The 21,242-nt window shown below is 50.2% G+C and overlaps 11 protein-coding genes across 11 annotated transcripts; 7 read left to right on the top strand and 4 right to left on the bottom strand.

The window, feature by feature from the left end:
- The first annotated feature begins 46 nt into the window (after positions 1 to 46).
- Positions 47 to 955, top strand: BDW74DRAFT_82617 (uncharacterized protein). The gene is made up of 3 exons (XM_073733826.1): positions 47 to 314; positions 374 to 479; positions 551 to 955. The coding sequence occupies exons 1-3, from the start codon at positions 202 to 204 to the stop codon at positions 788 to 790; spliced, it is 459 nt and encodes a 152-aa protein (XP_073588212.1). The 5' UTR covers positions 47 to 201; the 3' UTR covers positions 791 to 955.
- On the bottom strand, positions 784 to 4,401 carry BDW74DRAFT_82531 (chloride channel protein). The gene is made up of 7 exons (XM_073733825.1): positions 3,492 to 4,401; positions 3,369 to 3,436; positions 2,959 to 3,318; positions 2,833 to 2,910; positions 2,461 to 2,786; positions 2,062 to 2,416; positions 784 to 2,014 (listed from the first exon to the last, which is right to left on the bottom strand). The coding sequence occupies exons 1-7, from the start codon at positions 3,973 to 3,975 to the stop codon at positions 1,121 to 1,123; spliced, it is 2,565 nt and encodes an 854-aa protein (XP_073588211.1). The 5' UTR covers positions 3,976 to 4,401; the 3' UTR covers positions 784 to 1,120.
- BDW74DRAFT_82446 (histone-fold domain-containing protein) lies at positions 4,207 to 5,370 on the top strand. The gene is made up of 4 exons (XM_073733823.1): positions 4,207 to 4,513; positions 4,570 to 4,655; positions 4,705 to 4,795; positions 4,850 to 5,370. Exons 1-4 carry the CDS (start codon positions 4,438 to 4,440, stop codon positions 5,152 to 5,154), a joined length of 558 nt encoding a protein of 185 aa, XP_073588210.1. The 5' UTR covers positions 4,207 to 4,437; the 3' UTR covers positions 5,155 to 5,370.
- A 22-nt stretch (positions 5,371 to 5,392) lies between these two features.
- Positions 5,393 to 7,030, top strand: rip1 (ubiquinol--cytochrome-c reductase catalytic subunit RIP1). The gene is made up of 4 exons (XM_073723398.1): positions 5,393 to 5,918; positions 6,056 to 6,144; positions 6,218 to 6,368; positions 6,423 to 7,030. Exons 1-4 carry the CDS (start codon positions 5,654 to 5,656, stop codon positions 6,602 to 6,604), a joined length of 687 nt encoding a protein of 228 aa, XP_073588209.1. The 5' UTR covers positions 5,393 to 5,653; the 3' UTR covers positions 6,605 to 7,030.
- Positions 7,031 to 7,221: 191 nt separating this feature from the next.
- On the top strand, positions 7,222 to 8,514 carry BDW74DRAFT_174685 (uncharacterized protein; the record flags this gene model as incomplete). The annotated part of the gene is made up of 2 exons (XM_073728087.1): positions 7,222 to 7,307; positions 7,746 to 8,514. 2 exons carry the CDS (start codon positions 7,222 to 7,224, stop codon positions 8,512 to 8,514), a joined length of 855 nt encoding a protein of 284 aa, XP_073588208.1.
- A 579-nt stretch (positions 8,515 to 9,093) lies between these two features.
- BDW74DRAFT_146674 (uncharacterized protein) lies at positions 9,094 to 10,697 on the bottom strand. Its single transcript, XM_073723397.1, has one exon. It carries the CDS (start codon positions 10,644 to 10,646, stop codon positions 9,441 to 9,443), a length of 1,206 nt encoding a protein of 401 aa, XP_073588207.1. The 5' UTR covers positions 10,647 to 10,697; the 3' UTR covers positions 9,094 to 9,440.
- A 59-nt stretch (positions 10,698 to 10,756) lies between these two features.
- On the top strand, positions 10,757 to 12,261 carry BDW74DRAFT_146673 (uncharacterized protein; the record flags this gene model as incomplete). The annotated part of the gene is made up of 1 exon (XM_073723396.1): positions 10,757 to 12,261. A coding segment is annotated over exon 1 (215 nt), but the record flags the coding sequence as incomplete, so codon positions are not given.
- Positions 12,262 to 12,362: 101 nt separating this feature from the next.
- Positions 12,363 to 14,063, top strand: BDW74DRAFT_82195 (putative UV excision repair protein (RadW)). The gene is made up of 7 exons (XM_073733822.1): positions 12,363 to 12,551; positions 12,617 to 12,664; positions 12,723 to 12,795; positions 12,860 to 12,939; positions 12,998 to 13,327; positions 13,400 to 13,843; positions 13,895 to 14,063. Exons 1-7 carry the CDS (start codon positions 12,534 to 12,536, stop codon positions 14,012 to 14,014), a joined length of 1,113 nt encoding a protein of 370 aa, XP_073588205.1. The 5' UTR covers positions 12,363 to 12,533; the 3' UTR covers positions 14,015 to 14,063.
- A 777-nt stretch (positions 14,064 to 14,840) lies between these two features.
- On the bottom strand, positions 14,841 to 16,757 carry smp3 (glycosylphosphatidylinositol-alpha 1,2 mannosyltransferase smp3; the record flags this gene model as incomplete). Its single annotated transcript, XM_073728086.1, has 4 exons — positions 14,841 to 15,870; positions 15,927 to 16,054; positions 16,105 to 16,487; positions 16,649 to 16,757. 4 exons carry the CDS (start codon positions 16,755 to 16,757, stop codon positions 14,841 to 14,843), a joined length of 1,650 nt encoding a protein of 549 aa, XP_073588204.1.
- Positions 16,758 to 17,893: 1,136 nt separating this feature from the next.
- On the top strand, positions 17,894 to 18,578 carry skpA (SCF ubiquitin ligase subunit skpA; the record flags this gene model as incomplete). The annotated part of the gene is made up of 4 exons (XM_073728085.1): positions 17,894 to 17,948; positions 18,020 to 18,111; positions 18,174 to 18,341; positions 18,405 to 18,578. The coding sequence occupies 4 exons, from the start codon at positions 17,894 to 17,896 to the stop codon at positions 18,576 to 18,578; spliced, it is 489 nt and encodes a 162-aa protein (XP_073588203.1).
- A 616-nt stretch (positions 18,579 to 19,194) lies between these two features.
- Positions 19,195 to 20,500, bottom strand: BDW74DRAFT_146663 (eL39 family ribosomal protein). Its single transcript, XM_073723395.1, has 3 exons — positions 20,436 to 20,500; positions 20,192 to 20,292; positions 19,195 to 19,934 (listed from the first exon to the last, which is right to left on the bottom strand). Exons 1-3 carry the CDS (start codon positions 20,439 to 20,441, stop codon positions 19,886 to 19,888), a joined length of 156 nt encoding a protein of 51 aa, XP_073588202.1. The 5' UTR covers positions 20,442 to 20,500; the 3' UTR covers positions 19,195 to 19,885.
- Between the last annotated feature and the right edge of the window lie 742 nt (positions 20,501 to 21,242).

The raw sequence follows: 21,242 nt of genomic DNA, 5'->3' as shown, positions 1-21,242 counted from the left end.
TAGATATTACAATATCACCTATCGAAACATGCTAGGCTTATGATTGGGAAGAAGTATATATGAATGATCGGCGCAGTCGATTGAGACCACGGCCAGAACCGCGATACTTGGCAGAGCCTCGTCATAACCACCAATCCTCACCTACTCTAACACAACATACCCAATCCATACATCGTGGTACAACCCATCTCGCCTCAAAAAATGCCTTCATCAACACCGCAAGTCCAATCACAGCCCCAGCCAAAACCACGGTGGATCCTTCTCGCCATCGCCTCAGGCGCATTCGCCGCGTTGAACGGCCTCTTCGCAAAACTGTATGTTCCACAATCTAGATCCTCGTGGTATAGGGAGCAAAATAACACGTCGAATACAGAACAACGGACGAGCAAACAACAAGCTTTGCAAATGCAGTCCTATCTCTTTTCGGCGCTGCGGGCGGCGCCGACGGCCATCCCGTCTTCATGTTGATCGTGAGAGGGGTGAGTTGCTTCCCACACAAACAACGGCTCCATCCTAAGTGTAATCTCGTAAATTCTAACAAGATGACTAGATCTGTCTTGGTCTTAACGTTCTGTGCAACGTGATCATGTGGGCGCTCTTCACGCGCGCGTTGACGGCGGCGCCGTCCACGACCAAGGTGTCCATTACCAATACCTCGGCGAATTTCCTCGTCACGGCGCTGCTGGGTATGATTGTGTTTCGGGAGAAGGTTGGTGGGCTGTGGTGGTTGGGCGCGGGGATGATGGGAGGTGGGTGTATTCTTGTTGGGATGAGGGAGGAGTCTTCTTAACTCAGACAGCCTACTTACTTACTTCCTGGTTATGGCTAGGATGGGAAGGAAAGATCCAGTGTGACAATATGCATTTTCTGCCCTACGTATAATTAGACACTACAATTCCCGGCTATCTGCACTTTAGGACGCTTTCCATACCATACAAGGCAGTTATTGAGAGATACGGATATGGTCCATTTTTTAGCATCAATGCTTACGCAGTACTATAGATGATGGCGGTATTCGCTATAAAAAACAGGTAAACTTTATATGCAAACCAAAAGGAGAACAATAGGAAAAGTTAGATGAACGTTCGTCTATTCGTATACTATACAACCAAATCTAACATTAAGGTCTTTCTTCCAATTCGACCATGCCGTCGTCAGTGTCTTCTTCCGGCCCCGGACCTGTTGAGGATCTATCCTGTTGCGGGATGGGCCGGACATCTCGTGGTCGTCCAGAGTTCTTGGAAAACTTAGACCCGATTTTCTGCATGAAATTCCAGATACGTTCTTCAAGCGTATCATTGTCCTTCGCCTGGTAAGCACCAAGGGGAAGCTCCGGTTGGTGCGTTGCAGCTAGTGCTTGCTCCTCGGCCTCGACCTTGAACTGGTACTTGAGGCAGTCCTTGACTGTGACGAGTCCCGTGAGTCGGCCACGATGCTCAACCAAGATGACTCGAGGGCCCATTTTCTTGAAAATCTCCATGACGGTTTCCAGCGGCAGACGTGGGTGAACTGTCAATGGGGTATGATCGATGTACCTGCTAAAGTCCACGAAGTTTGCTCCGGAAGTGGTCTCAATATTATCAAAAGTGCTCGGTGTTAAATGGGTACGCTGAAAAGTGGAAGATGCGCGGCGAGCCACTGAAGCTTCCACTGCTTCCCTGGTAAATACGCATTGAGCATTCGGAGAGAGCATGCCTTCCCTTCTAGCTCGATCGATAGCGTAACGCAACTCTGTGCGGCCAATGTACCCAACTAGGATTTTACTCGAGCGGTCTTCCACGATTGGGAAGCCTTGGAATTTGTTATCGTTCAGAAGGTGCTCCGCTTCACGTACTGGGAAGTCAGACGCAGGAAGCGATACCGGGTCGCTCGTCATGGCATGCGAAACGGGGACATTGAAGACGTGGTCCTCTTTATTATCAAGGAATGGAAACCCATTGGCCCAGATCATGCGGTCAGCTATGCCGCCGTTTCCAAAACGATCTCCAACGGCTTTTGTGACGCCAACCACGATCTAGACTTGTCAGTAAAGTGTCAGGATAAGGAGGCTGGATTTCCTACCATGGTTGGAAGAATATAGGTCAGAGCCCCTGTTAGCTCGAACATGATTACAGTGACCGAGATGGTCAAATGCATGATTCCACTTAAAGCCGCGCCCGCGCCGAGAAATGCGTAAGTCCCTGGCGTAACACAAGGAAGGTCCGGCTCACAAGCTGCGAAGAACCTCGAATCTGGAAATGATTCATGCAATGCTTGGACCATGATACCAACCATGCGGCCAAAAGACGCTCCAATCGCCATAGAGGGGACAAAAATGCCAGCCGGCACCTTGCAACCATATGATATGATGACCAGGAATACCCGCAGGATTGTGGCAGTAGCCAACGAGAAGACCATTGACCAGCGATACTTGGATCTACTTCATTAGCAACGACAACATAGTGGGTATAGAGCACTCACTCGCATAGCCCGTGATAGTCATGCTCTCCTTCGCACTCCTGGAACAGGATTTCCATCATTTCTGTCATGTTGATTTTCAAGAACATGTTCGGAAAACAGATTACTGCCGTGATAGCAGCAAGGATCACCGATTCCACCACAGCATGTTGGGAAAGGTATTTCTTTCTAAATGCCTGGACGCGGAGATTCCACTTGATCACCAGTGCTCCGTACAACCCACCAAATATGCCAATTATGATGAAAAATATGAGCTCGAAAAAGTGCCATGTCCGGTCATACTGCACCTGAAACATGACAAGTTGACCAGTTCTGAAAGGGTTCATCACCTATGCAGCGTTAGTTTAGATTCATATGGGCGGAGGAGGTACATACGGACAGCACTCCAGTCGCAACCAGAGCACAGAAATAGCTCCGCCATAGAGTCTTTAATGGAAAATAGGAAGCGACTTCCTGCGCTAGGTCAGCTTTTTGCTTTCGGGCTCAAAAATAACCATGTACCTCAAGAGAGAATAATACGCCACCAATTGGACTTCCAAAAGCAACGGCAACGCCAGCTGCTGCCGTTGCGGTCAAAACTTCTCTGGTTTTCGATGCACTTCGCTTGTACTTGGTGAAAAACCGCGAGATGACGTTTCCAGCACAGACGGCAAAGTGAACGCTTGGTCCTTCTTTACCTACTGACAGCCCAGATGCGATAGCCAGCGGAAGCGCAATTGACTTGATCAAGAGTGTCCATCCGCCCAGGAAGCCTTTCATCACAAACCCGGCGATGATGCATTTTATCTCGGAGATACCCGACCCGGCGGCATACGGCGCAAACGACTTGACTAGTTTTGCAGCTATGAATGCGAAAAGAACCTAACGCACTTAGCGATTGTACAGCACGGGGGCGAGGAGAGTCGACATACCGCATAAAAGATGTAGAGGACGTAGTTCACAACCCAGTATGAAGTCCAGTCCCTCCACTCGGGACATCCTGACAAAATAGAAAGTCAGCATGTCATCTAGCATCTCACAGCAACTGAGCGTACCCCCTTCGGCGCCCCAGCAACAGAACTGTTGATTGAGATAAAATGCCGTCGTACAGTATCCCAATTTAATGTCCGACAACCACTCGGTAATAATATTTAGGACAGCCGCAATCAGTCCAATTGCTGCCCCGACAATCGTTATGACAAGCCAGGCCTGTCCAGCGTCATAAGACTCTCGTACTTTATGTCTCCATTTGAAAATGCCTTCTTTATCCCAAAATCCCGAGCCCTCCTGTCGCTTCATCCGCCGCCGCGCTTGCTCATGCACAGCATCCTGGACCCAGTCAATAGTCGTAAAGTCTTCGTATCGTTTGATCTCGCTGATTTCCTCCGTGATCACAGGAGCCTGACCATTGCCGGTGGGCGAGCGTGGTTGCGACGAGGCCGATAACCCCGAGAAACTCCTCCAGAGGCGACGCTCGGGCTGAACGGACGGGGAAAGAAGGGGGGGAAACGGGGCCGATGAGGCAGGTATTGAGCTCATCGCCTAGTCGAGCTGCAGCGAGCGAGCATAGCTATCTTGAAGTGACAGCTGCACCTCCGGAGCCGTCGACCGGGCGTCATTATTGGATACGCGGAACCACGTGAGATAAGGAAAGTCGAGACTCTTATCGCGTCAAGTCAGTTTCAAAGACGGCGATTTGGTGAGAGCTGGACAATATTTTAGTCGGTCCTTGATACTTTAGGATAAGAGACGGAAGTACTGGAGACATTTTGGCCACATCGCGATTATACCGACAGCAAAGCACTCTAGTCAACACCACGAATTGCGTGTTCAACCCATTGCCCGCCACGCGATATCGAATGCGGGACGCGCCAGAGCCTCTTCTTTCATCACCCGATTCTTGAATCAGAGCGTACGCCTTTTGGAACATTCAAACTCGTCCAACATCGCACTTTTACATCTTGTTCATACTACCATCCTTCATCCGTCAGTCATATCGCAATGCCCACCAAAGATAGCAAGCCAGTGTCCGTGTCCGATGCGTCGCCGGAGATCACAGGCCAGAGTTCCCTTCCTAGTACGCTTTATATACGTTCGTTCTATCATAAGATGGCCCCTACTAATGCTAAACAGTCTCGCGTATAAAGAAGATCATCCAGCTAGACGACGATATTGTGCAATGCTCCAACAACGCGACATTTGTCGTCGCAATGGCTACTGTATGTGGCTTTCCCCCTTCGCCTTGGGCATCGGCTGAACCATTTCTAGGAACTTTTCATACAATACCTCACGGAACAAGGGCATAATGTCGTCAAGTCAGAACGGAAACCGCGGAAAACCATTCAGTATAAAGACCTAGGTAGGTGGATCTACAGCAAGGTGTCCTGGGAAATGCTTATACTGTCGGTTATAGCGACCGCAGTTTCACGAATAGACAATTTAGAGTTCCTCGCCGATGTCATACCGAAGACGACAACGTATAAACAGTTCAAGGAGAAGCGAGCGAAGGAATCGGACAAGGACCTTGAGATCGAGAAGGGACAACGCACGCTGAACGGAGCCCTACCGCCGGTACCCGAGATGGATAAGGAGAGCCCAAATGAGAATAAGGAATCATTACTGCCTCGGGGCTCCAGACCTCCTACTGTTGGGATGCTGGTGGAAGAGCCGGGTGATGCGCAGTCGAAGGATGAAGACGTGGAGATGGCCGATAGTTGATTGCTTTGGAGAATAGAAAACTGGGAGCACGCTTCAGGAGTTGTTCAGGAGTTTGGGGTTTGGGCGCATTGAGTTGTATACTCTGTTGGCATAATCAAGTTTATGGTTCGATAACATGAAATCGTATGACGGCTGCACTAGCCATTATCAGCAACCCCGGCCATCATGACAAATACCAGAATAACATTGAACGATAGAAAGGGATCGTGTTTGAACCAAGAGTTTATTGACCTCGAAGTATGTTTATAATATCTTGACTCGAGAGCGCCTGACGGGGTACGCCTGACGTAGACCGTGGTACTCTATAGGTAGTCACGTGACTAACTACGGGTGTGCCGCATCCAATCAGAGGCCGAGTATATTTCATCTTCGGGAGTCCGTCGGCTTCAACCTCAGAATTCCTCATCCGCTCCTCTTTACGCCGTAACGTCCCAATCACCCTCCTCCCCGCCCTCATCGGTCGTTCTTCTTGCAATTGATCCGCAATTGCTCTTTCGCCATGGCTCTCTCCTTCGCTTCCGGCTCTCTGCTGCGCGCTTGCGCCCGTCAGCAGCTGTCCACAACTTCCCGCGCCGTCGTCGCCTCCCAGCAACGGTACAGCTCGAGCTTTGACAGCCCATTTACCGCCAAGGACACTCTGAAGGTCCCTGACTTCAGCAAATACTCCTCCAAGAAGGCTCCCCGATCTAACCAGGTCTTCTCCTACTTCGTCGCTGGTACTATGGGCCTGGCCTCTGCTGTTGGTGCTAAGGCTACTGTTCAGGGTAGGTGTTCCTGAACGATGTGATATATTGGAGGAAATGGAGCCTGGATACCGAGGACTCTTGAATTGGCTTCGTAGAACCATCAAGCGGCCGGCTGTCTCGCGGAAGTTTAGGCTGACGTATGACTTTTGCGATAGACTTCCTTGTCAACATGTCGGCCTCCGCCGACGTCCTCGCCCAGGCCAAGGTTGAAATCGGGCTGGCCACGATTCCCGAGGGCAAGAACGTACGTTTATACTTCAGCTAAGGAGTTGTTAGGTTGAGTTAGCACGCATTGCGACTAACGTGGGATTCAATAGGTCATCATCAAGTGGCGTGGCAAGCCCGTGTTCATCCGTCACCGTACCCAGGACGAGATCAAGGAGGCTCAGGATTACGACTGGAAGTCCCTCCGTGACCCCCAGGCCGACGAGGAGCGTGTCCAGAAGGCCGAGTGGCTTGTCATGCTTGGTAAGATCCCCTCCGCATTTCTTCCAGCAACAACTGATCGTTCGACTTCTTTAGGTGTCTGCACTCACCTTGGTTGTGTCCCCATCGGTGAGTCCGGTGACTACGGCGGCTGGTTCTGCCCCTGCCACGGTTCCCACTACGATATCTCCGGCCGTATCCGAAAGGGTCCTGCCCCTTTGAACCTCGAGGTTCCCCAGTACAACTTTCCCGACGAGGAGACCCTCATCATTGGTTAAATAGGTGTATATCAGTTTCGATGTTGGTGGTTGAGTGATGGAAACCTTCGAGAGAGTAAGGTTTGTGTTTAGATGAATCTCCCTGTTATGTTAAGATTAGAGGGACCGTGTTTCTATATTGACCCACAAAAATGAGCCGCTTGTTCTGTTATTCCACATCCTGCTCCACTCATAGAGCCTGTACACTCGCTCATGGGGGTCTTTTGTTGCGGTATAGACTCTGTTTCTCACTCCCCTGTTTGCGCTTATGGGAGATATGGAACCGGTCCCGAGGCGAGGGGCGATGGACAAATATCGCTGAAGATTTTGGGGCATGTATTCTAATCTACCTTTTCTCTTTTGTTCAATTTGAGCTTGCTTTACCTTGTTTTTCAAGCTGCGGAATTCGAGCTGCCTGGTGTAGTCCTCTCAATAACCTGTGAGTCAATCCGTCCATGTGCTGTTTTTATGCTTGATCTTTGCTTCTCTTTCGTGCCATATACATTCGGTACCTGATACCTTCTGCCTTATGGGCCCGGCCGCGGTCAGTTCCTTCCCAAAGCAGCGTGGCGCGTCAATTCGGACTCAAACCCTCGGCCTCACAAACGATCTATTAAGATCTCCATTCTTACATCAGAATGGCCTCGACAACCTTTCATGCGTTTGGCCTCCTCCCGCCAGAGATCCGACGAGAAATTTACATGCTCGCAACCCGCCCCGTGTTGTGCGCATCCAGGAAGATGCTCAAAGCGAACAGAGCTTTGAAGAACAGTACACGCAACGGTTGGACATTCGCATACATCCGGACCTAGTTCACTTTGCACCGGTATGGCGCCGCAGTATACCCGGGCCTGCCAGTCAATTAACTCTAGAGTCGTTCGGAGTGACGAGTAGTTGGGGTGGACCACGTCAACCCTGGGAACCGACGAGGTCGACGCCGGAGATCCCGCTGAGATGGCTCCATGACTATCCATGGGTGGCCTACCAGATTATGCGCGAAAATCGGCTGTATAGCAGAACGCCTGTACCGCCATTTCTTCACGTCTGCCGTGAATCTCGGATGGTTTTGATGCGATGGGGGTATTCGCTCGCATTTGAAACTCGCACGAATGGTCCAGGGACATGGTTCAATTTTGATAGGGACGTGCTGTTTGTGGACCAGGACGGGGGAGGCTTTGATACTCACGGGGCGTCCGTGGACTATCCTCGTGCAATTTCATTCGAAAGATCTGAAGAGAACACAAAAACTGGCACTTGGCGCGAGCGGAGGGTTTTTATTCCCTTGGGAACTTCACGATTCATGCCCAACGCTTGCACTCGCTCTTCGACTCTTTCCCAACCTGAAGGAGCTTCAGATCGTCCAATGGGAAGGAAATAATCTTTGGCCCTGGCGGAATTTCGAACACAGCGGACCTGCTCAGCACCCATGGTGCACCGCCGACGACAGCAAGGGCATTGCCGGGGAGCTCTGCTATTTGCCCGCGGAGGAAATTGATGCTCTGATTCCGCTCCTCTCATACACGGACGGGATCCGTACCGACATGCCTGCCACTGGTGCGCTAGGCGAAATGTTGAAATGCTACAAGCCCAAGCAACAGACAGATGCGGAAACAGTTGACGATACCGGGATCAGGAGCCCAGAATTCAACTTGAGCTTCTTTGAGCAGCAGCAGCAGCGCCTGGAGCAGCGCCTTTCAGACCATCGCGACAAATTAGCACAGTATCACCAAAGGTTCGAACCAGGCCTTGCAAAGTTCATCTGGCAGATCCCGCGAGTACAAGCTGTGCATATAATTCCGCAATCCATGGCCGCCTGCCTGCAACACGAGCGACAACTCGCCTGGGCAAAATTTCTGAAGATGAAACAGAACTGGCAGACGCAGCGTACTGAGGTGGCACTGCCGCCACTACATTTACACAGCACGGTGTGATATCCGTGGACTGCTAGCCACCTAGATGATCTGGATCAGGACTTGTATGACATCCATTTTGGTCCCTACTACGGTGATGCTTCGGATGTCCTGTATCAGCATGCAAGGCGGTGGTGGGCCGAGGAGGGAATGGTTCCTGCACCAAGCTCTGAAGCTTTACTCTAGCTAAGTTGTACTAGATATTGATATGCTAGGTCTCGGTCCATGAACAAACTCGAAGTTTATACGGCCTTCGACCAGGTGCCCTAAAGAAGTGGATTGACCAATTTCGAGCCCCCAGCCCCGAAACTGGGAGACGGGCTCAGTCCTTAAAGTTCCCCTCTTCAAGTGTAGATCCGCCGTCCGCTGTACAATTCGTACGTTTTCTTGAACAGCTCTCAACTTCTTCTAATTCGCTATTTAACTATGTAGAGTAACGCCGCACCCATAACCGCTCTTCCTGCTTCTGAACGTCCAGCTCGAGATACGCCAAAATGGGAACTCCATCAAGATTGCCCTTGCCCGGAGGATGAGATGCCCTATCCTCAGAGTTAAGAGCGTCGAAGACCTCATTTTTAGTTACTTTACTTGGCTGGGCGACCGGGGGTTGCGCATGGGGTTCGGCCAGCCGTTCCTCGGGGGCGGACTTGTTCGCTTAGGGCTTATCGAAGTGGACCATGGTCCATTACCGTATCTGCATCCAATATTAAGCAACACCCTGCAACAGGACATTGGACTCTATAAACACGCTTGGGGTTTCTGTTCATCTTAATCTTTTCATCGTGCCGGGGTGGTGGAATTCTGCCTAGAGTGTTCGGGTTAAAATCACCGTGCCGTAGTTGATTCACGGAAATTTTATTGGCGCAATCATGAATTTATTGGTATGTTCGCTAAATAACAAATATGATCTATCTATATAGTGCGTCAGAGTGGGCGGCCATGCTGTATCAAGTGTGCTCGCTGTTAGCATAACTAGAGATTGACCCTGCCCTATGCTCCGCGTCCTCAAAGAGATGATCTGTCTGCTCAAGCAGAGGAGACTTCCTCCGCGAGGCATAAGTCCCAAATGAGCGTGTCGACCTCATTCTTTGCAGAGTTTTCACAGTGATCGTCTGACCCGCATCTGGCGCGGCGACCACCATTGTGCTTGGGGTGGCTGTCGGAGGAGGGGACCGAGTACCAGACCGAAAAAGCGGGTGTATGTTGCTTTCATCAGGAACCATCAGCTTGGAGGGTGACTGTCTGGTGGCTTCTGATAGCGTGGAGGATGACAAAGTCGACGAAGGGCGAAGCATTACACTGTCAAGGGATCGTTTGATTTGTGAAGTGCTCCGCTGGAGTTGCTGTGGTCTGCTTTGGTTGTCTTCATCGGCTTGGCCTTCATAACAAGGGCCTATCCTGGTGCGTGTCGTTGCACTTTCCGGGTAGGATACGGCACTGGAATCAAGATCGAATGAGTTAGGCTTGGAGTCTGATTGGATCAGTGTCCTGCCGGAATAACGAATAGATCGTCGGGACATTTCCCTTGAAACTGATGATTGGTGAGGAGTTATAGTGTCAACGGATAGACATTGGGATTCGGCAATAGACGAGGGTGCGTAAGGTGTTCCTTTCTGGAGTATGTCTGAACGGCTGGTGGCGATAGTGCTAAGTTCGTACGAGATCAAAGTCGGCCATTTATTGCGGCTGTCAATGTCCGTGATGATGGTCAAGAGAACCCCGGACAACATTCCTTGGGAGAGAACCGAGATTGCCCATAAGACACAACGAGCAATAAACAGTGCTTGTCGAGACGGATTCGTGTTTGACTTCTTCACCTCGCCGACAGCTTGCAAAGCGCTCCACGTTATCCCTCCTGCGGTTACCCCAGCGGCAACGATGAGATACCCGATGCCAGTGCCGTAAGTGATCACTCTCCAACCCTCTCGGAGCACCCTGGCATCAATCTTTGAATCATTTGCAAGGATCAGTATCAACGCAAGGACCACAGAGCAACTGATAGTGCTGAAACTGACAATGACCGCCTCGATGAAAGAGTTATCTGGTGTCAAGGCTTGAGATGATCCGTAACACACCCCATCAAGGACGGTGACAAGGATTGTCAAGAACAACGAGGCCCCTCCTAACAGGCAGCCCGGGGAGGCCTTGCGCATGGTGAATGGGACAGGTCCTGCACGGACGGCCAAGGGTTCGCGCGTTCGAATGTATAATACAGTTCGGGAAGAGCTCTCGGAAAAAAGCTCCCGTATGCAAGGCGTAAGGCGCGGCACCAGTGAAGATAAGAGCTTTCGAGGTAGTAAAGAGCCCAGAAGGTCAGAGCGAGGATGTAGGAGGGATGGGATAAGAGTCGATGGTAGCCGCGTGGTGTTGAGTTGATGGGAAGGAGCGGTTTGTATGTCTGGGGGAAAGAACGCCAGAAGAACACGGAAGGATTGGACGACGGGAGACTTGGGGATGAAAATTGACAGACGACCAGGGTCCTGTGCCTAGTATAATATCAACTATTACAAGTGACTCAGAATAAACTGTCAATACCAAGCACTGAGGCAAAAGTACGACAGACTACGTCTTCGGTCAAAAGCCGAGCAGCGGCGATGTGTTATGCCTAGAGATTTACCAATTCGGCACATTGATCGGATACGTTATAAGATCAAGATGGCCTTGTCCTCTCACCCGGCTGCTCACATGGTCGTCTATCTGGATCACACGAGAATCGACTTTTGTTTGGCAGCGAGGTCCTCAGCCACTTGGAGCCACTTACTGACACTTGAGTAAGCACCATATCGAACGCCCATGTATCCTACACAGAAATGCGAGGGCCGCAGAGGTGCCCGTGCCTGACATGTCTAGACCGCAATTGTTTGTTTAAGGCTTGTACTTCCGATGCTATGGAGCCAGCGATTGGCTGCTTGCAGTCTGAAGAACCTGTTCTTGTATCGGATAGGTCATGCCAACGACCAATGTCAACAATTTGTCAAGACTTTCGACGTGCCGAATCCCAATGCTTTGCAAGTCTCGAATAATGACCACCAATTGTGATCTTGATCAGACACGGGATGCGCTGGAAGTTCTAGAACCAATAAATCTCCGATCCACAATGTGACGTGTCCGTAAAACGCTTGTGGACAAATTACCGCCAGTTTGGGTATGAGCTTCGAAAAGCCCAAAGGTATGAACACCGACGTTTCTGTCAGCAAATTAGCCAGGGAAAAGACTGAAGTATTCTAGTCCGGAGTAGACCAAGATAAGCGATGCAGCGATGATTTCAATGAGTCCCGAGAGCGCCAACACGACGAAATAGTAGGACTCAAAAATCCTATTCAATATTGCGCCACTTCAAGATGATCTATGTGACCGATCTACGGGATATGTCCGCTTTTCTCTGATCAAAAGACGGCCAAAGCCCTGGCGAACAGTTCTTGCAAAAGTGCTGGACATGCTGAACTGCAACGAACACCGCCAGAACGCGCAGAGTGTTCCGCACGTACTTCGTTATAGAGTAGGGCAGACAGATGGTACAGGCTGTTGTTCACTTGGCTACCTGTTCGAGGGAGTGTGTCCAGTCTCTAGGGGTTCGGGTGAGAGCATTAGGATCCCAAGGCTGTTACCGCTAAATGACTGGGGCTTAATGCGTCACAGTTCACGCCGTAGGTAGTAGTGAAGACGAGCTAAAGCCTGCTGAGCGCCGCCGGTGACTGCCTGAAGTAAGTCCAGGGAAAAGAGTGGGAGTGCTGAGATCCAGGCACCGATGAGAATGGCTGGTGAACGGACCGGGTGTGGCTGAAGGGCGGGACTCAGTGGCTGACCGCCTTCTGGCAGTTCCCTGCCCTCCATCTCGTCTGTGCCAGCCTGCCATCATAATTTATCACCTTTGTTGCTGCCTCTCGGCTCATTTGCAGTCTTGCATTATTCTCCCTTCCAGGCTCGCATCCCCCCCAACTCTGCTAATAAAAACCTATTCCGCCCCGCCCTAGCACTGCCCATTCTCAGTTCTCCGTCTCCCCTCCCCCACTTCCAGCTATCTACTCCGGTGGCGCAAGATGAAGCTCACATTCAGAGTAAGTACTTTCTGTTGTGTCAATCACATGGGTCGTCAGACTTCATGCTAATCCTTGACTCTCAGGATCTAAAACAACAGAAGTTCGTGATTGATGCCGAACCATCAGAGACCGTAAGTCGCTTTGTTCGAGCTTCGAAGCGAGCATCGATGCGGGGCTAAGTGAATTTAGGTTGGCCAGGTGAAGGAGAAGATCTCCACGGAGAAGGGATGGGATGTGCCTTCGCTGAAACTCATCTACTCTGGTCAGTTGATTGTTTAACTGCATTGTGTTGATTGTTCATGTCTGACGTCCGACCAACTTGACAGGCAAGATCCTTCAAGATGACAAGACTGTCGAGTTCTACAACATCGAGGAGAAGGGATTCATCGTCTGCATGGTCTCTAAGGTACGTGAATCTCTCTCTCCTTCACTCCAATGTAATAACTGGTTACTTACTTGCCTAGCCCAAGACTCAGCCGTCCTCCCAGGGTCCGTCGACACCAGCGAAATCAGTGACCTCCACTCCCGCGCCTCCTCCTGCCCCTGCTCCATCCGCAAACACATCTTCTTCAGCTGCCTCTGCGCCAGTTCCAGCAACCCCATCGCCCGCTTCATCCGGAACCGCCCAGCCACCTGCAGCTTCTTTTAATGACCCCTCAGCGCTGCTGAGCGGTTCGCAAAGCGAAGAAGTGATCAACCAGATGATGAGCATGGGCTTTGAGAGGGACCAAATCAACCGTGCGATGAGGGCTGCTTTCTTCAACCCAGACCGGGCGATCGAATATCTTCTGAATGTGAGTATCGTTGGCCTTTGTCCTTTACATCCTATGACGTAGTTTTTCTAATTTTTGTCCTTTGCGCACTAGGGCATTCCGGAGAACATCCAGCAGGAGCAACAACAACGATCCGCCGCTGCTACCCCTGCCGCTGCCCAAGCCCCCGCTGCTACTGGAGCTACACCTGCATCCGGAGAAGACGCACCGGTTAACCTCTTTGAAGCCGCTGCGCAGGCTGGCAACCCCGAAGGTCGAGGCGGGGCTGGGGGTGCGTCTGGTGCTGAAGCGCAGTCGCTAGAATTCCTCCGCAACCATCCAACGTTCCAGCAGCTTCGCCAGGTGGTTCAACAGCAACCTCAGATGCTGGAGCCTATCCTCCAACAAATCGGCCAGGCCAATCCTCAGATCGCACAACTCATTGGACAGAATGAAGAGGCGTTCCTCCAGTTGTTGAGCGAAGAGGACGATGCGGAGCTCCCTGAGGGTGCGACTCAGATCCACGTTACAGAGGAGGAGCGAGACGCGATCGAAAGGGTATGGCTATTTCCAACTACGGACTTCATTTTCCAGCTAATAATATCCTAGCTTTGCCGACTTGGGTTTTCGCGAGACCTGGTCATTCAGGCCTATTTCGCGTGCGACAAGAACGAAGAGCTCGCCGCGAACTACCTGTTTGAAAACTCTGACGATGGTGACGATGCATGAAACGATTATCCAACTTCTAGTCAATCATGATGTGCCGCTACTCTTCTATCAATTTATTCCCCTCCCATAATGAGTATCGCGATTCCGCTTACATTATTTCATGTTTCTTCTCCGTAATGGATCGACCCCACCAATTCGTTTAACACTGGCTTCCCACCATCTAGTTGTGTTTCGAAACCATCATATCCACGTACTTTAACCAACCAAATTACATATACTTGCGCATACAGCGACACCGCTAAAAAAGCACCGACCCTCAATTCCATCATTTACCTTCGAATTGGATTGATCGGAGAGATCTGCAGGCCGATTGAACCACTGGTTCTACATCGGCTCAACTAGATCTTAACCTAGATGTGAAGGCCGGCATTGCTTCATGACCGCCCAGTGGCGCGGAGATAGGGCTTGAAAGCCGGGCGGGATATATTCAAACTCACTCTGAATTCTAATCATGTCAACATACTCGAGCGTAACAAATTATCTATATTTTAAGAATAAGAGGGGGTATTGTCGCATTGAATCCGACCAAGAAAAGAATTTTAAAATAGACGGGGAATTCGTGAAAGAGAGGTACATAAGGGTATATATATTGTATGAATGTCCTGACCAGTTTAACCCGAAAAATAGAAGGATCTGGAGGTTGGGATGCGAGAAAAAACATGTACAGAGAAGCGAAGATGGTCAAGAAAGGAGAATAATAGTCTGGTCATATAAATGTGGGATGGATGTGGTCAGGCGAAGACTGTCCCAAAGGCTATCTGCAACCTTAGTTAAGGTTAACTGAAGGTCGACTGACGGTGGATGAATCAGGTGATAGGCTTGGAGGCTATCCGTAGATGTCACGGCACTCGGGTCGTTGCGCAAGCCAAACTCCGAGCCCGCGTCGCCCAATAACCCGCTTTAGGGTGGGCAGAACACCATCGGTGCCAAAGTCCAGGTCATCCAGGCTAATATGTTTTCTGTAGGTCCATAGCTCTAGAAGTTCCAGACTCGATTCAGAGTTTTGCGGAGCCATGAACTGTTCCAGATAGGTGACGGATGTGGGAGCGATCACAAAGACAACATCAGATTGTTCCGAGTCTGACTCTAGGACCTCGCCGCGTTTCTGCTTGAGTGGGCAAGAAGGGACCAGTTTCTCAAGCTCACTGACCATTTCTGGCCCGGGCTTGCCCATGAAGTCTCGGGTATCGATGTTCACATCCAGAGGCAGGGTAGAGTTGTCACCTAGTAGCCACAATGGCGGAGAATATGTCTTCCACCAAACTACAGTAGCAGTTAGAGACCGTGGTGCCTTTACCGACTCATGCCACGTCTCTGTGGTTGCCGAGATGATGGATGGGACCGCGAGTTGCGTGGGCACGACACCTCCTTGGTGATATACACCCATCAAAAACCCCAGGGCTGCATTGAATATCACCCAAGCAGCCAAGAATAGGCGCGACTTGCGGATTTGGACGCAGCTGAGAAGCAGGGGCACACAGGGTATTAAGAACCGAGGTTCCTGGTGAGGGAAGATTGACAGCATCGCGGTGGCTGATAATGCGGAGGCTGCGCGGATATTCTTCATCCAGGAGGGTATGGAGCGCTGGTTATAGGCTTGCATAACCATTGTTACCAGTGCAGGGCCAAGAAGTTGGGGCAGATTGACTAAAAAGTGGTTATAGTGAGGGTGCAATCCATGGAGAGCCAAATTGGAGCTGTCCGTGTTGTAGAGGAGATTATTGAGCGGTGTGATTACTGGCGAACGCAAGACATCTCTGAATGATGTGGACGGTCTGTAGAATGTTGTGTCGATGAAGACAGCAATGCAGAAGAAGATGAGACCGAAGCTAATAATTGACAAGAAGGATAACGGTCTGCGCAAAAACTGATAAGCATGGAGAGCTAGAAGCGGACTATACGCGAGACTCACTTGCGCCAGAAATGCGGTAACAATTGAAGACCTGGAATGACTAGGAAAGCCGGAAAGGTGATTCTGTTGAAGACGCCTGCCACACAGATAAATGATAGAACAGCGCAGGAGAACAGAGAGGAGCGGCGCTGTTACCACTATTAGCCAGTCGCCTCCTTGCAGATTTCGGATCTCGAACCTTGTTGTCAATGATACGGTTGATCAAAACTAGACCCCAAGCAACCAACAGCGTCTCGAGCGAGTTAGAGAATGTGTGCGTCTGATGAGTCCAGGTGACATATGAGGATGCCACCAAAGCCAGAGCTACTCGCCGATGGCGCGGGAGAGGCACCAACTCGTGCACGGCCCAGTCTTCCAAGACGAAGCTCAGTAAGAACATGACCCCACGAACAGCATAGTAAACCAGCTGCGCCGGGGGGCTTTCATTCCCAGTCTCGGTATAGAACCACTTCAGGAGGCTTATCGGGACGTCATAAATCGGCCATAGCGGGAAGACGCTGCGGATCGGGCGCTCGGAGGTAAACTCCCATGGTAATCGCGACGGGTATGAAAGAATCCTGCCTATAATTGAAACCGCATAAGCATCGCGAAGCCAGAGAAAGCGAGTGTCGAGCGCATAATGTGGTGTGGTGTGCGGAGCATCAGCCGCCCCGTCGCATCGTCAACTGACCAAGCCGCACCAAAGCAGGGACGGAACACGGTTCTGTAAACAAAGCGCTTACCTGCGACAACCTCGAGGCCCTGGAAATGCTCATCGGGGTGGATGTAGCTGGGGCTCAGCGCAAAGTAGACCCGAATCAACAAGAGGAGCAAGTATGTTCGCCTCCACATGGTTTGGACTTGTTGGGAGACGGATGATTAGACAGATGGCGGTAGATGCGAAGTGCAACTCTTGTCTTGCACATGCTGCTGCCTTCAAAGACGTCGTGGAACCGATCAATGATGATCACGTCGCGACACCGAGACGCGGGTCGCTGGTCTAAGAAGCTCAAAGAATCTCGAGAAGAAAAAAGAAGACGCTTGAAAAACAGATGTTTTACCCAAATAAAAGCAAAGACGAAGAAAAGAAAGAAGCAGAAAAAGGAACACGCACTGAAAGCCGGGCCATGCGATTCAGGGAGGGCCGCGAGTGGATGAGAAAGACGCGTTGGAGAATGATATCACTAAGACAAACTATCGATCTATTTCAATTCAGTGCGGATAGGGAGTTCCAGACTCGATCGTAAAACTAATCGAGTGGATCGCGACCAAGTGGCTCTTTCATAAGGTGAGTAAGGACTGTCTGAGGACCAAGAGCCGCATTCAGGCCGCATACGACTGTAGTACTCTGAGAATTCATTATGGACGATGTCTGGTCTTTATCGGGGGGACAAAGTAGAGTCCTTCTATTTCAGGCTGCCTTTGAAGCACAACATGCCATCCGGATTGCGGAATAAGTCTGGAAGCCATTGACAAACACCAGGAAGAAAGAACTCCCCACTCTTGCAGACAAACACTAGGCAAAAGAGGTCTTTGATGGTGTGAGGCTGGTGCCTGAAAGAGCGCTCAGGGAAATAAAGAGATTGCTAGGCGCAGTGACAATGAAAGTGACGGACATCTTGCCCGGCACTAAGTCTGGCTTTGTATCTTCCTTTCTTGCACCGCGCGCCTCTTTCTTCCTGTCTGCCTACTTATACGTCCTCGTTTCCCTCGTCTCTGTGCCTTCTTCATCCACAGCAGCTCTCTACTCTCTGAAATCTTGTGAATCTACTCTTCAAACACTATCCAGTCACTTTTCAAGTTATTTTTTTTGGCACTCGGTAGGTCATTCACCCAAGCCATTCCACCAAGAGCATCCGCTCCCCGCCTTTGGACCCCTCGTACCTTAAGACCAGGGCCCGCCTCAGAGCTTGCACAATCCAACCTACCACTTCCAATTCTCCAGACTCCAGCACTAACGCCAATTCACAGCAACCCAAATTTTCAAAATGGCTGAGAAGACCATCATGATGGAGAGCAACGACGGCAAGAAGATTGAAGTTCGTATGTGTTCCCCGGGATTGCTTCCCTTCCAAGTGCTTTTGTTGTCTCCATGATGTGCTAACACTCACTAGCAATCGATGTTGCCTCACGCTCTGTTCTCATCAAGAACATGCTTGACGACCTGCCTGAAGGTGCCTTTACCGAAGCTATCCCCATCTCCAACGTGAGTCACATTCTTGAAACCATAACCTGAGTCAAGCCCCAATTAACTTTTTTTCAATCCAGGTCTCTGAAAACGTCTTGACCAAGGTGATCGAATGGTGCACCCATCACCGCAACGACCCCGTCAGCACCGGTGATGACGATGACACCCGCCGCAAGACCACGGACATTGAGGAGTGGGACCAGAAGTTTATGCAGGTCGACCAAGAGATGTTGTTCGAGATCATCTTGGTACGCATAGTCCTTGTCCGTTCAATATACACACTTGACAGTTCGCTAACATGCTCGGTATAGGCCGCCAACTACCTTGACATCAAGCCTCTGCTTGATATTGGTTGCAAGACCGTAGCCAACATGATCAAGGGCAAGTCCCCGGAGGAGATCCGCAAGACCTTCAACATCCAGAACGACTTCACCCCCGAGGAGGAGGACCAGATCCGCCGTGAGAACGAGTGGGCTGAGGAGTAAGTCCCGAAAGTCGAAATCCCGGTTCCGCTTATGTTTGCTAACATCTCACTTCTAGCCGTTAAACGCCTCATCTCGACATGTTTTCCTTTGCTCTCTATGTGGAGCGCTAGACGACCCTAATGACAACCACACGATGAGTTAGTTCCCAAACTATTCCACCAAAAATGGGTCGTCTAGCTCTACGGCGTTTATGGGATACTAGCACTCAGCGGTTTCGTCTTGTTTTCTTTCCTTTTGTCATTCGTCTTTAGTCTGGTTACGTTACCCCCAAATGCTGCATCTGTGTTTCTTAATCTGGCCAAGTTATGGATTGACCTATTGCACCGTTATTGACCGATAGACTACACAATCTCAAATTCCATTTCTTTGCTTGGCATAACAATTTCACACGATAGATCTCCATTCTTCTTCTCTTCAGCAACTATAGTTTCCTTTCGTCTTTGTTCCGGCAGCGGACCTGTAACATATGGCAGCTTGCACTTTACATTGTATTTCTCTTAATGAAACTACTTGGGACGAAAGAGAGCATTTCGAAAGGTAGCAATGACTTCATTATCTGAACACAGCACATCTAAGCCTTGGCCTAGAGTGCGCGCAATATGGCTGTTGCTACAGATGGACCAGAAATGAACATGAGTCTAAAATCCAAATTAACTACGAAGCTAGATGTACGTAGCTTAGGGCACCAAGGAGATCGTGGAATGACGTGTCCCAACTTGGACCATGAGTTGATAACGCACTTGGAGAACCATCCCATCGTATTACTACTGGCCCGATACATCAGATGTACTCAGTCTCCCTGTGTGCGAGTCTACGACCATCATGCGCTCGATATACCGTTCAATGCTCATTACCCATCAGATTTTCGATTTGTGTCTTTTCTTGTTTCCTAAAGAGCTCGCGTACAATGACTTGCAAGAAGAAAGCAGTAGAGTCCATTCCATCGAGAGAAGCCGCCATCACAAACCCGCTTGGCCACTAAATCGAATATGTCCGACCGCTCATCTCGAGGTTTCAGAGACGAGCTACGCTTGCCGATGGTGAATCATGGTACCGAGCATATTGACGTAGAGAGCCGGAGGCGAGGGGAAAGGTTGTGAAGAAGACAGAATAAAGGGGAGCGGGTATTCGATCGTATGCAAGTGAAGACGGGTCTCGTAGATGGATTTCTTATTGACAAACTAAAGCATCGCGAGTCTGGAAGGATTTTTCGGCTGTGTGTGGACGTGTATCACAGTTGGATTGAACGGAAAAAGATCCCAGGAAAACAAAGTGTTGACTTCTCGGTCGGGGAGAAAAGCACGAGCTTAGATACCGAGACGGGTCTTGCGCCAGTGTCGTCGCTTAGCGTTGTATCTGCGGAGAAGACCATGTTAGTTACAATTTCCTTCTAAAGAGCCTTGTGCCTGGTTTCCCATGACAGCTGCGCGCGAGTATTTTCCTGCCACAATATCTGATCCGGCCGAGTCGAAGGGCGACATAGAGCATCCTTTATCGAGTCGTTGTCGTATAGATCGAGATCCTTGCTTTCCGACCACGTAGTTTCTCCTCTTCTGCGCACCGATCGAAGATCCGGCAGATGGGCTCGTTGTAGTTGACTGGATCGTATTTACCTAATGGTGTTACCGGTCCTGAGGCGAATCCACTGGGGGATAGGACGGTTCTGCTTCTGAGCTTTGGCAAGCTTTTGCTTGGTGCGGAAACTCTTGTGGCTCTATATCGACGGACGAGATTGCGTTAGCCAGCGGTCACTCATTTCGCCTCGTGTGTCATCCTGGCGGAGCGGATAGAGAAAAGCGGGCTGGACGAAAAGCAGGTTCATCCAGCATGGCGACAAAGGTGTGGAATGTCACTAACCGGCATCTTGATGGGGTGTCGCGACGGCGAGCTGGGTGTATGGACTGGCGGTAGTGAGGTTGTCGACCGTCTCCAGGTCTTTTCGTTCGGTGGATATTTTTTGGTGCGGACAGGGTTAGCGCTTCGCTTCCGAAGACCATGTGATTATTCATGCCTTAGGCAGGAACACCTTTTCTGGCCGGTCGCCAAGTCCCACCTGTTCGAATAACCCGGACCATCTATAGATGACCAAAACTACTGCGTATACTAACCATGCTGTCGGTTATCGACTATGTCCTTGTTCAGTTATATTTATTTCCTTCTGTGCTATATTATGAGCATGGTCTACAGCATGAACACGGGGCCAGGTAGAGTTTAATTACGTGTAGGCTAGATATGGTAGAGAGTCAGATACTAGGGCCAGACAAGCACAGACATATTAGTTAGAGCCAGGTACAGCATTTGCCCACCTTCTATGGTTCATAACTTGTTATGTTCATACGCTCATATGCCCGCAAGGATGCCATTTTTGCAACCACGTAGGTAGAACTGATTGACTACGTGGCTCGCGAGTCATTCAAGCCACCTTGACTACCTTAGTTGTGACATGATGGGCCGTCCACGCCTGCAAGCCTGTGGTCTTCCCGGTCTTCACACATTAATATTACATCCCGGGAATTTGGCGGCATTGTCTACGGTCATTCGGCAAGTGGGAGACGATTTGACTTAGAGGCTTGGAGCAGTCCAAGGAATCTAAAAAGAGGTTGTGATCAAGGATCATACTCCGGAGTAGGTTCAAAACCGAGCTTGGACAATCATTGCACATAA

This window comes from Aspergillus multicolor, assembly GCF_047715735.1.
Source record: "Aspergillus multicolor strain CBS 133.54 unplaced genomic scaffold BDW74scaffold_3, whole genome shotgun sequence".
NCBI classification, from domain to species: domain Eukaryota; kingdom Fungi; phylum Ascomycota; class Eurotiomycetes; order Eurotiales; family Aspergillaceae; genus Aspergillus; species Aspergillus multicolor.
The sequence above is the reverse complement of the archived record's forward strand: the minus strand, read 5'-3'. Positions and strand labels throughout refer to the sequence as shown.